Source organism: Coenobita brevimanus, chromosome 40 (assembly GCF_032717465.1).
Source record: "Coenobita brevimanus isolate Jiangsu-jjx chromosome 40, ASM3271746v2, whole genome shotgun sequence".
NCBI lineage: Eukaryota > Metazoa > Arthropoda > Malacostraca > Decapoda > Coenobitidae > Coenobita > Coenobita brevimanus.
Genome location: NC_136993.1, coordinates 54,365,337 through 54,378,873, shown reverse-complemented (window position 1 = coordinate 54,378,873; position 13,537 = coordinate 54,365,337). Strand labels below are relative to the sequence as shown.

The 13,537-nt window shown below is 41.3% G+C and overlaps 1 protein-coding gene across 1 annotated transcript in view; it reads left to right on the top strand.

Annotated features, from left to right (window-relative positions):
• The window catches only part of LOC145397107 (putative glutamate receptor), a 132,022-nt gene that overhangs the window by 45,230 nt on the left and 73,255 nt on the right, over positions 1–13,537 (top strand). The window contains exons 2-3 of the mRNA XM_080270309.1: positions 8,882–8,986; positions 11,109–11,332. Of these exons, the coding sequence (XP_080126435.1) occupies positions 8,882–8,986; positions 11,109–11,332 (329 nt within the window). The remainder of the gene's footprint in view (positions 1–8,881; positions 8,987–11,108; positions 11,333–13,537) is intronic.

The window sequence follows — 13,537 nt, the reverse complement described above, 5'->3', positions numbered from 1 at the left end:
AGAGGTGAAAAGATTAGTAAGAGGGAGTAAGAAGAGAGTGGATGAGGAATTTGGAAGGAATTTGAGTGTAAAGTGGAGGGACTGTAAGAAAATGTTCTGTAAAGAGGTGAAAAGAGTAAGACAGGGTGGAAGTGAAGTTAGCAGGGGAGTGAAAGATAAAAATGGTAGATTACTAGTGGAGAAGGGAGAAAAAGTGAGCAGATGGAGAGAACACTTTAAGGAATTGTTGAACATAGAGGATGGAAGTAATGCGAGTATAAGTGGCTGGGGAATGGCTGGGAGGAGGGAGGTGAGAAGACAGGAAGAAATCAGTAGGATAGAAGTTGTGGAAGCAATGAAGAAAGTTAAATCGGGAAAAGCCCCAGGAATTGATGGAGTGTGTGGTGAAATGCTGAAGCATGGGGGAAAGATAGTAGTAGAATGGATGTGGAAGATGTGCAGATTGGCCTGGGAGGAAGGTAGAGTCCCAGAGGATTGGAAGTCAGGTATAATTATTCCCTTGTAAAAAGGAAAAGGGGAAAAAGAAGTGTGTGGTAATCATAGGAGCATTTGTCTTCTTAGTATAATAGGAAAAGTGTATGGTAGGATACTTATTGACAGAGTTAGAGAAAGAACAGAGAAATTAGTTGGAGAAGAACAGGGAGGCTTTAGGAAGGGAAGATGTTGTGTAGATCAGATATTCATTCTTAGATCTTTAGTGGAAAAGTTTCTAGAGGAGGGAAAGAAGTTGTATGCGGCTTTCATGGATTTGGAGAAAGCATATGACAGGGTGGATAGACAAGGATTGTGGAAAGTGTTAAGAATATATGGAGTAGATGGGAAGTTGTTGAATGCTGTGAAGAGTATGTATATGGTGCAAAGGCTGCAGTGCGTGTGGATGGTGAACTAAGTGAATTTTTCTCTTTGAAGGTTGGGTTGAAACAGGGATGTGTCATGTCTCCATGGTTGTTCAATCTGTACATGGATGGGGTAATAAAAGAGGTACAAGGTAGGGTAGTGGATGTTGGAGTGGCCCTGGTGAGAGAGGATAGTGTTTGGATACTCCCTGTACTGTTGTTTGCAGATGATACTGTGTTGTTGAATGAAGACGAAGGGGAGCTGCAAGGCTTGGTGGATGAGTTTGGGAGAGTGTGTAAGAAACGGAATCTAAAGGTGAATGTAGGGAAGAGTAAAGTGATGGTCTTTGAGAGAGGTGAAGTCAGTGAATGTACAGCGAGGTTAGATGGTGAGGAATTGGAAAATATGAGTACGTTTAAGTACTTGGGTAGTGTGATGAGTAAGGATGGAGGTTTGGAGGGTGAAGTGCTTGAAAGGGTACAGCAGGGAAGAAAGGTTGCTGGTTCTTTGACAGCAGTGATAAGAAACAGGGAAGTGAGCATGAAAGTGAAAAAGTTACTACATGACAGTACTGTGATACCAACTCTAACGTATGGAAGTGAAGCTTGGACGTTGTTGGAAGGACACAGGCTGACGAATGAGGATATAAAGGAGCGTTGTGGTGTGGATGTGGATGTGATAGGAAGCGTTATGAGGAACACACTGAGGTGGTTTGGCCATGTGGAGAGGATGGAGGGTGAAAGACTGACGAAGAGAGTGTATGTGAGTGAGGTGGAGGGGGGAAGAGGGAGGTGGAGGCCGAGGATGAGATGGAGGGATGGGGTGGAGAGGTATATGAGAGAGGGGGGTGTGAGTTGGGAGCAGGGCAGTGAAATGGCGGGGGACAGGGCGACTTGGAGGCGATTTGTTTGTGGCCACCCCAAACGGGATTGAGGCGTCTGACAATAGATTTTCCCGGTAACTGGACTTGGTAAGAACGTACTTGAACAGCTTCATGAAGCAGGGCATAATGACCCTGAACTGGTATGTGTTCTAGCATGTTCAAGCATGCTTTAAACCTGCGATTCCAGAACACCACTGCAGTATGCCAGTAGGCACCTTACAGGCCTGGGGAAGGTAGCAGCCAGTTCCATTGACGTTGGAATCTAACAGAGGCCATAGTCACTATCTTGATTTGTTGTGCAATGGTAAGCTTGTTCTAATGGCTGACGTCAGTTATCACCCACTGTTAGTTCGAGATTCTACTGGGGAGTGTGAATAGATGGAACACAAAAACTGGAGGTCAAACATGTTCGATAATTTCCTGTATCTGAATAGCTGAAGCGATTTACACTCTTCTCCAAGATGCACACTAAGGTGGGAGTCAGATCCAAAGTCAGGAGTGGCTGTGTTTTATACTGATACAGGATCCTGCAGGTTATGTGACTCCATAGCCCTTTTTTCAGCCCATGCTTGTCGGGAAACTCTAGCTGGGAGGTGCAGTTAAGGTGGAGGAAGCCCTTGGCGTCAGCTGCTTTTGCCCAGCCGACTGGTGTCATCTAATGCCTGGAAAGCTTTTGGCTTATTGCATTTACCCCGCCAAAGAATGAATCATGCCTGAGAATCAAGTCCTCAAAGTTCTGCCTCTTCTAATGTTAGTCACGGTCTTGGATTGAAATGAGGATGAATATAAAACCGTGCATTGTCTGTATAACAACCTTGCCTTTGCTCATAAACAGGACCTCTTAAAGGCAACTACAAGACCATCATTTATTCGATGCTGCTTTGTCTAGTGCGGCAGAGGTGGCTTGGTCAGTTGAAACGGATATTGGTCACGCAGAAATTGAGCAAAACTGACAAAGATAACTGTGCCTCCATACTTAGTAACTTATAATAATAACTACATGATGCTGTGTACTTACACACCCACCCACACACACACACACACACACACACACACACACACACACACACACACACACACACACACACACACACACACACACACACACACACACACACACACACACACACACACACACACACACACACACACACACACACACACACACACACACACACACACACACACACACACAGAAAACAAGTTACGGTTAATCACAGCTCTCCTAACAGAATAAGACAAATTATATAGTAGAATGCTGTCAACTGAATGGCCATCCAAAAGTAGACCATCTCACACAGATTCAGAGCTATAGTAAAGACTTGTGTCTAGTAGTTTCAGTTTATGTTTTGGTGACAAGAGTGGAGAGGTTGGGAATAAACAAAAGCTTCATTTCACCTAGAATCGCCATCAGATATTTTGAAAAGGCTCAGCTATCACAACTTTCTAGTGTTACTTGGAGATGCTGATAGGCCTCTAGTTTGGAGTCTGCGGTAAAGTAGTGTTACAATCAACCATGAAAAAACGTAAATAATTAGACAGCCTCTTGCAACACTTTCTCCAGTCATAAGCAGAGGGTTTGTCCTTACTCCCCGAACTGTGTGACCACAAGAGCTGAAACTGTGGTCGGTGGAAGCGCCCAACATCCACCCACTCAGTGTAGTGGTACTCTATTTCGGGGTACCTTTACATTGAGTGGCAAGCCCAATCATATCCCGTAAAACAGGAAATCATTTAATACACTAGGTGATAACAAACACTTGTTCCCTACGTGCCAAAAAGTGGGTTGGCGGAGGGTTAGTGCCCTCCCCGGAATACAACTAACAAAGAATACAGTCAAGAAGCCTCCGATCACGACGGACAAACAGGTGGCGACCAAACAGACAGAGCACATAGTTCGGATTATAACATGGAATGTAAAGGATGCAAATGATGGGGTGAAAGAGAGAGAGAGAGAGAGAGAGAGAGAGAGAGAGAGAGAGAGAGAGAGAGAGAGAGAGAGAGAGAGAGAGAGAGAGAGAGAGATTGTCCAGGTGCTTGAAGGTGCAAAAGTGGACATATGTGGATAAACGGACACTAAATGAGGAGGTGAGAGTGTGAAAGAGTGGGAGTATGGATGGGGTATATGCAAGGGAGTAGCTGAGAATGAGAGAGATATAGAGGGTGTATCTGTGTATCTATTGTTGCGTGCAAGAGATGGAAGGAGAATATAAGGCAGTATGGATCAGTTGGCTCAAGGACTGTGTGGGTAAAACGTGGGCAATTGTGTGTGTGTGTGTGTGTGTGTGTGTGTGTGTGTGTGTGTGTGTGTGTGTGTGTGTGTGTGTGCGCGTGTATGCACCAACGCAAGATCGAGCAGAGTGAAATAAGAGTTCTGGGCAATGTGGAAGCATGCATGAAAAAGTTTGAGAGGAATGAAAGTGTGTTTGAATGCAGATATGAATGGAAAAGTAGTGAATGTGGATGGAGTGGTTGGTGGGTGGGGTGTGCCTGCAGGTGTGGATGAGAATGGCAGTGCTCTAGTGGAATTTTCTGCAGGGAGAGGGTTGGTGATAGCCACTATCCTCTTTAAGCACAAAATGATCCACAGGTATACGTGGCGAGTGATGAGAGAGGTGGGTGATGAACTGAATGAACGGACGGCAATGATTAATTATGTGTGTGTGGATGAGAGAATAAGAAGGTATGTTATGGATGCAGAATCATACAGAGGTTGGGGAAGCGGACTTTCGGACCACCAACACTTGGTGGTGATGAAAGTTAAGGTTTCTGTGCAATGAAGGACTAGAAGGGGGGAAGGACAGGAAGAAATACTCCATACAACAAGGGTAGAAAGGTTGCAAGAGGATGAAAAGAAACGCAGAATATAAGAGAGAAGTGAAGAAACGATTGGGTAAATATAATTTGGAGCAGATGGGGGAGGTGGAAGGTGTGTGCAAGGTATTCACAGAAGAAATCTGCGCAGCATGTGAGGTGATGTGTGGGATGAAAAGAAGTCCTAAGGGGGTGCAAGGAACAGCATGGTGGTATGAAAAGGTGAGAAAAGATGTGTTGCAAAAGAAGAAAGCATATAGTGAGTGTATGGGAACCAGAGGCATGGAGGAAGCTGAGAGGCAGAGAGAGAGTTATATGTAGAGAGAAAGAGAGAGGTGAAAAGTTTAGTAAGGGAAAATCAGAGGAGAGTGGATGAGGAATTTGGAAGGAATTTGAGTGTAAAGTGGAGGGAATGTAAGAAAGTGTTCTGCAAGAAGGTAAAGCGAGTTATAAAGGGTGATAAAGAAGTTGGTAGGGGAGTGAAAAATAAAAAGGTAAATTGATAGTGGAGAAGGGAGAAAAAGAGAGCAGATGGAGAGAACACTTTAAGGAACTGTTAAACATGAAGAATGTAAGTACTGCGAGTAAATGTGGCTGGGTAATGGTTGCGAGAAGAAGTGGGGTGAGAAGGGAGATGATCAATAAGATGGAGGTAGTGGAAGCAATGAAGAAAGTCAAAATGAGGAGAGCCCCAGGAATTAATGGAATGTGTGGTGAAATGTTGAAGCATGGGAGTAGAGATAGTAGTAGAATGGATATGGAAGATCTGCAGATTGGCCTGGGAGGAGGTAGGGAGTCCCAGAGGTTTGGAAGTTAGGTATAATTATTCCCCTCTACAAAGGAAAAGAGGAAAAAGAAGTATGCTGTAATCATGGCGGCATTTGTCTTAGCGAAATTTGAAGGCTATATAGTAAGATATTTAGTGACAGAGTTAGGGAAATAGCAGAGGAATTAGTTGCAGAAGAACAGAGACGTTTTAGGAAGGGAAGAGGTTGTGTAGATCAGATATTCATCCTTAGGTCTTTAGTAGAAAAGTTTCTAGAACGTAAAACAGTTGTATATGTGGCCTTCACGGATTTGGAGAAAGCATATGACAATGGATAGGCAAGGAATGTGAAAATGTCAGGAACAAATGGAGCAAATGGGAAGTTGTTGAATGCCGTGAAGAGTACGTATGATGGTGCAAAGGCTGCAGTGCGTGTGGATAGTGAACTGAGTGAATTTTTCTCTCTGAATGTTGGATTGAAACGGGGATGTCATGTCTCCATCGCTGATCAATCTGTATATGGATGGGGTTATATGAAGTACTAGGTATGGCGGTGGATGTAGGAGCGGCCCTAATGAGAGAGGGCAGGATTTGGAAACTTCCTTTACTGTTGTTTGCAGCCTATACTGTATTGTTAAATGAAGACAAAGGGGAACTGCAAGGCTTACCGGTAGTGAATGAGTTTGGGAGAGTGTGTAAGAAACGGAATCTAAAGGTGAACGTAGGGAAGAGTAATGTTATGGTCTTCTAGACAAATGAAGTCACTTAATGTACAGTACATAGACGTTGGATGATGAGGAAATGGAAAATGGGAGTTCATTTAAGTATTTGGGTAGTGTGATGGGTAAGGATGGAAGATTTGAGGATGACGTGCTTGAAAGGGCGCCATAAGGAAGAAAGTGTGCTGGGTCTTTGAAAGCAGCGATAAGAAATAGGGAAGTGAGTATGGAAGTGAAATAGTCGCTGCATGACAGTATTATAATACCAACTCCAACATATGGAAGTGAAGCTTGGACCATGTTGGAAGGACAAGTCAAGAGCGGAGTTACATGGAGAGACAAACTGACAAATGAGGAAGCCAAAGAGCGTTGTGGTGTGAATGTGGATGTGATAGGAAGTGTTAGGAGAAATACTTTGACGTGGTTTGGCCTTGTGGAGAAGATGGAGAGCGAGAGACTAACGAAGTGAGTGTATGCGAGTGAGGTGGAGGGGGAGAAGTGGGAGGGGTAGGCCGAGGATGAGGTGGAGGGATGAAGTGTAGTGGTATATGAGTGAAGTGGGTGTAAGCTAGGGGAAGGGCAGTGAAATGGCAGGGGACAGGGCGATATGAAGGAGATTTGTTTGTGACCACCCCATACGGGATTGAGGCGTTTGGCAATAGATAGATAGATAGATGAGGTGGAATGTTCACTTCCTCTTCCCAAACAGTGAAAAGTTAAAATTGTAATTAAACGAGAATTTTACTATTTTAATGTAATGCTTTCATTCGTTATGACGACAGCCTGACGTGGAGATGGTCTGCTAGGTGGCCAAAAATTGGTGAGAGAGATTTGGATTCCTTGGAATCAACATTTGAATCGTGAAACTGCAGCTGTTCTTGCTTCTTAAAACCTGTAAATTCAGCCGAGGTAGGGTATTACGATGCAGTTGACAGGGATTTTCCTCTAGTCAAACCTGGAAAATATATTAGAAACGTACTGGGGTAAGAATCCATTTGGGGGGTTTGGGATGCGGATTCGGCGACTATCTGCCATTTCTAAGTGAAGACTCAGCATCCCGCCAAGACACTGAGGAGGTCATCCCTATAGACATATACATGAGTAATCCTGAGTCCAACAGCATTCAGAATGTTTCCTATGAAGAAATGTCAGGTAGAGAGGTCAACTGCAGAGCAGTTCTAATCAGACCTACACTAAGTTCTGTACAGTTACGTCCTCCTCTGTCTGCACTGCATTCACATCTCTCACCTGAGAGTCAGAAGGATCAAAAGAGAAGCTAGTGAAAATATGAAAAGGACTGCAAATTTAATAGATCGATCTAGTTTTCTTGACACTAATGAAGAAGTGTACTGGGTTAATATCAGTTATTTACAAATTCCTCACTAAAGTCCGTACGTACAAAATAACAAATTTGGAAACAAAAAAAATCACCTCGAGAGTAGGTAGGATTCCGAGGCGGGTATTCGACTTCTGACCATCTACACACAGAGAACCAGCTAACTGAGAGAACTACATAATATAATAAACCAATGTGTTTAGGTTTTGTTGATAACAAATAAACTTTCGACTCAGTGGAGCACAAAGCAATTTTAAATTCATTGCGGGAACATGGAGTACATGAAAACATTATAAAACAGCTCGGAAATATCGATAGAGAGGGAAATACTACAGTTAAATTACGTAAAGGCTAGGGAAAAAATAAGATTGAGAAGGCCGTGAATCAGGGAGATAGTATTTCACTAAATTTATTTACAGCCAGCCTAGAAAGTATTTTCAGTAAACTAGACGGGGAGAACAATGTAAACATAGATGGAGAAAGCTTAAACCATTTTAAGATTGCAGATGGCTTTGTCCTAATCTGTCAAAGACCAAAGGCACCGCAAGAAATGTTAAATGACCTAAACAGAGAAAGTCTGAAAGTAGGGCTAAGGACGAACTGTAGTAAAATTTAAAGTAATCTTTAATTCAAGTACAACAAAGAGCTTCATCAGAAAGAACGAAGAAATTCTTGAAGAGGTGAAGGACTACTATTACTTGAAGCAAATACTAAAACCAGTGAGACACCGTAATAGCGAAAAAAAAAAAAGACGCATTAAAACTGAATGGACAAATTACGATAAACATAGAAAATTCATGAAAAGTAGCTTACCAGTATATATGAAACTAAAAAGTATAGAACGAATGTATAATCCCAGCTATGACGTATGCTTGTGAGACCTGGAAACTGACAAACTCGATGGAAAGTCAATTAATCCGTTCACAAAGAGCAATGAAAAGAGAGAATATCTTTAAGGGACAGGAGGTGATCCACTTAGGTGAGACAGCAGACTTAAGTCAAACCAAAGACGCTGTAGAAGTTATAAAAGAACAGAAATGGAGGTGGGCAGGTCCTGTAGCAAGAATAAGAGATAATCGACGAAGGAAGAGGCTGACTAGGATCCAAGAGAGTGTAAGTGTAGGAGAAAAAGGCCAGACAGGAGGTGGAGACATGAGACAGAAAAGTTAGAGAAGTTTGCTGGCAAAACGTGACTCAGTCCAGGAATTCGTGGAAAAGGTGGTGGGAGGTCTTTGTTCAGCGGTGGACTTGCAATGACTGATGATGTGATATATATATATATATATATATATATATATATATATATATATATATATATATATATATATATATATATATATATAGTGTGTGTGTGTGTGTGTGTGTGCGTGTGGGTGTTGGTGTGGTTGTGTTTTCAGGCCGTGATGTAAATTTAACATGCGTGATAAATATATGGCATGAATTTCACTGCTTCTGGTCTACCAAACTTTGCGAAGATAAATATGAATTTACTATACCAACTAAAATTGTACTTAATCAAGGTGCAGGATTGGGCGAGATGGGGATTAGGTGTGTTCGAGGTGTCTGGGGACGGCCACAACGGTAACGCAACTCAGGCACACCTCTCCAGGGTTGTCAGCCAGGCCTACCAGGTATGTCACTCTCACAATACCATTGAGAATAAGCATTCAAATTGAGCTGGGGTTGATAGATAGAAGAAAACATTAACATTCATGTCAATCCTCCTTGCTATTTTATTCCACACATTTTTGGTTATCAATCTACTGTCTTCAAAAAGATTGCAGTTTCCATGAAAAATTATAAACAGTTAACAATTTCTGATTCGGAATGCATACACAATCCAATTTATCCCACGTTCATTTTTTCCACACCTCTTTCCAGAATAGTTTTCTGTTTTCACATTTACTGCTCCTGAAAGCATCATTTAATCATGAAAGAATATAATAAATAATAGATGAAATGCTTCTTTAAGAAGGACAGGTATACAAAAGCATATCCAGAAAGGGATGAATCAGACCCAAATCACTACTCTTCCTAGTACTGCTAAAAATACAGTATGCGTTACGTGCAGACATAATATGTAAACACGGCCAACAGCTGAAGTGTATTTATTAGTTTCCTGAGAGGCAGAAAGTTATTTATAATGAAATGTGATGGGAATGAGAGGGGAAACGTTTATAAAGAAGAAAACACGATGTGTGGTAGGTCCATGAATTCTGAAAGAGTTCAAATGTGGAATATTTTTTGCACTGTACAGAACTAGTTATAACCCATGGATAAAGACCGGGTAAGAACACAAGCTGAATCTGCATTTTATACATTGGATATAAAAAAAATTATTGCATTGCTTGATTTGGAAGTAAAAATAAATATAAAATTAGGCATCGGTTCCACTTTTTCTTTAGAGGTAAATGTACAGTAGTATCTCAGTCACTCACGCTGCATATGGAGAATTTCTATTACTTAGGAGATACGACGAGTGGATTAGCAGGAGTTGAGAGTAGTACAGCTGCTAGGATGGAAAGCGGATGAAAGAAGTATTGGGAAATATTGCCTCTTCTTATTATAAAGACACTCTCCTTTCGGGCAAAGGGTAATCTCTTCAAAACGTGTGTGAGATGTTTTATGTTGTATTTCATTGAGACTGACCACTGAAAGAAATTAAAAGACAACTAGAATGAAGTGAAGTGAGAATGTTAAAAGAGGACGAGAAGAGGAACAATGAATGACAGGGCTGAGAATGTTGAGTTACGAGAGAGTTTGCAAAAAATGATACTAGAGAAGTGACGCGATGGGGTATGTTAAGATGATTTGGACATGCTGAGAGGAACGAGGATGACTGGCTGAGAAAGTTCACAGTTAATCTGGAGGGAAGAATGACAAAATGAAGACCAAGGTAGACGCAGGATGAGATCTTGCTTGTATACCTTCAGGATAGGGCTTTGAGGAGGGAAACGGCTCGATATCGTGACACAGGGAGATCTGTCAAGAGACCTACACATGATAGCACTGCCCACGGCCTTTTAGTGTTAGATAACGTACTGTAGCAATATCACACAAGTAGGGAGTTACTAATACACTACCTTGCGGATAAAATGGTAGTTAGTAATCAAATATATAAAACAATTATAAATTTTAAGTACAGAGTGTGTATAAATAAGTGTAATATAATACATAATATTCTGATTGAATCGTTAGAGGAAATTGAAGCACAGTGCGCATACACGAACGACTTTTCTGTATCTTGCCCGAGACCAGTCAGACCCAAGGTTCAATTTCCCCTAAAGTGACCAAACCGTCCAGTTGTCTGCATATATCTTCGTCTTCCAACATTATACTCAAAATCAAATCCTCCATCCCTGCCTTACCTCAAAACCTACCCACAGGCCTTGGTGTAAATCGCATAAAGGTTCGAAGGGTAAAAGCTATAAGTTGACCTTGCCATAAAAGTCAGGCCTTTTTCTCATCATTCTGAAAAACAAGAGGTCAACCACTTGACTGACGCTCCGCCTTTTCACCATCTTGGATTATAATCGTATCAAAAGGGTTTGAATTATACTGGTAACACACACACACACACACACACACACACACACACACACACACACACACACACACACACACACACACACACACACACACACACACCAGGCAAAGCAGTAAGCCATCGCTGCTGTCACCCACACAGGTTTGAAAATGTCATAGCAAAGTAGAGGCAAGGTGTTCTAATTTATACATTGGTCATCTTCACAGCTGCGGCGTGTGTCTCAGTGCTTGACGGTGGTGGTGGTGAGTGATGACCCAGCCTTCCTCACCGCCTTCGCCAAAACATCAGATCAAGAGCGCCTAATGGTGTGGTCCATGAGGCTCCTTGTCCTCACCCGACTCTCACTCACCCAGCTCCAAGGCCTTCAGAAGCTCCTCTCCACAACTGACTCCATGCTGCTTGTTGTGCAAAGGGAAATACATGACACCAGGCAATTAACCTTCTCGCTTCTATGACTCACTACCAGCTGAAAAATATCCCCTGGCATTAGCTACAGTAGCAAGCTATAATCATCCCAGTAATGAGAAGGTTAATGTTACAAGTGATAATATTTAAAGAGTAGTATGAATCGCTCTCCGCTAATGACAAATGGCTGGAGGTACTTGGAATAGAGTATCGTAGTTTCATATATCATGAGATAGCTCATGGTAGAAGTATTAACACTTACTAACACTTGTAGGCTCAAATGGCGCACTAATAGCTGTATAAATTTGTCGGGCTTTTGGTGAAATCGACTCGCCTAAACATTGGTGTTATTAATGACAGAGTTTTATATATTTGATGTAATGTATAGTGACAAATGTATATAATGGGTTTCTTCGGAATTTTATTCTTAATTTTTGACATTATTCTTCGCAAATTTAGAATCAACAGTCCTGTACAACGTGAGTCTAATTCTCAACCATTACAAAGTCACGAATATTGATTATCATATATGCAGTCATGATCTCCCTCATGACCCACTCAAAATTGCCTCGAGAATAATCCAAACTTCAACACCCTTATCTCGAGGTATCCTGTATAAGTTCCACATAATCTTTTGAGCCCTGTTTACATTTTTGTCTTCCGATATTTTGGGAACTGTGTGGCGTAAAGATACAGTATTTTATTAACTAAAGAAGCAAGAGAAGCCCTCAGTAACTCCTGCAGTACGAACAGTTAAAAAAAAAAAAGTCATATAGAGGTGGGAAATGTAAACCACATTTACTTATTCGGACAGGAAACCTCATTTATATATTGTTTCTACTATGTCCTGGCAATGAAAACAGTCCCATTTTTTTTTTTTTTTACTGAATGATACAGTCTTAATACAGTCTTCATTAGCCCCTTCACTCTCATGGGTTTCACGTCCAGGCAAAAACTGCCTGGAGGTGGCAAGACTAAACTAAAAACAAACATCATTGGAACGAAGTAGTTAAAGCACAATCGCAGCGGAAAGATTAATACTTTCTGCAGCATTATTACGAGAATAGTCACATTAATCCTCCGTGTTGACTCGCAAATATTTATTTTCCTAAAATCAATCCACTCATTTGGTTGACGCCATCATTCTTGTTACTTCAAGATTATTTTATTTCGCTTATTGTGCCCCTGTTGAAATGAATGACAATTGGAGGAAAGGTTTTGGGAGGAAAACCAGGTTCAAAATGTTTGCCTTCAGAGGACAATCAAATTTATCGTTAAAGAAGGTGTTAACATTCATGGACACATAATTTATTCTCACTTAAAATCACCTGCACAAGCTGAAATAGAATAACGAATTTGTCATGACCATGTTTGAGTTAACAGTAACAGTACTGTCTTTCTCACTCTCTTATGACTAACTCACGGTTATATATGCATGTCTAGCATGACTTGGAATAAAACAAGAATTTTCCCGACCATGCATGAGAGGGCTAAGAAAATTTAACATTACCTATAGGGCTTGAATCCTGAATACGTTCCTACATGCAGAGTAAAACTGTCAAATGATAAGGCAGACTAAAGTCTTGAAATGCAATCATCATCCATGTATAATTACGGTAATGGTTTAGGGTATATAGGAATTTGCTTTAATCTCAGTTATGCTTGGTAAGAGTAAACACGAATTTTAGAACTACAGATTATTGTATTGAGTAGTGTTTGACTGATGATTATATTCACACTTTTAAATATCCTTTCATTACGATGATATCATGTTATTGTTTATTCTTGCTGCCTACATATCACCCTGTTTAATTTGGATCTGTTGAAGTGAGATTTTAAATCTTGGGATATACTTCGAGAAGCATCTCCCCAAATTAACCCATCTTCGTGCAAGATTCCTGTGTGAGGGATTTTGCTAGAATGGAACCTGCCGTACCGCCCTCCGCCTAATCGGCTCATAGTCGCAAAGCTCGTAGGTTCGTCCCCTGGAGTTCTTCCATTTATTGACTTCTGAAAGTGCCTGGTTCCCACTTTTGTTTATGCTGTGCGATATTGGGTTAATACAGTAATCTGAAGGGAGTTATGCTGTGCGATATTGGGTTAATACAATAATCTGAAGGGAGCAAGAATAATCTGAATAATACGTCATCCGATTGTATCACTACAAGTGTCTAATGCTCCCATGTTTTCCTCATAACCCATACGTGGCTTATTCACATATTCATTTACC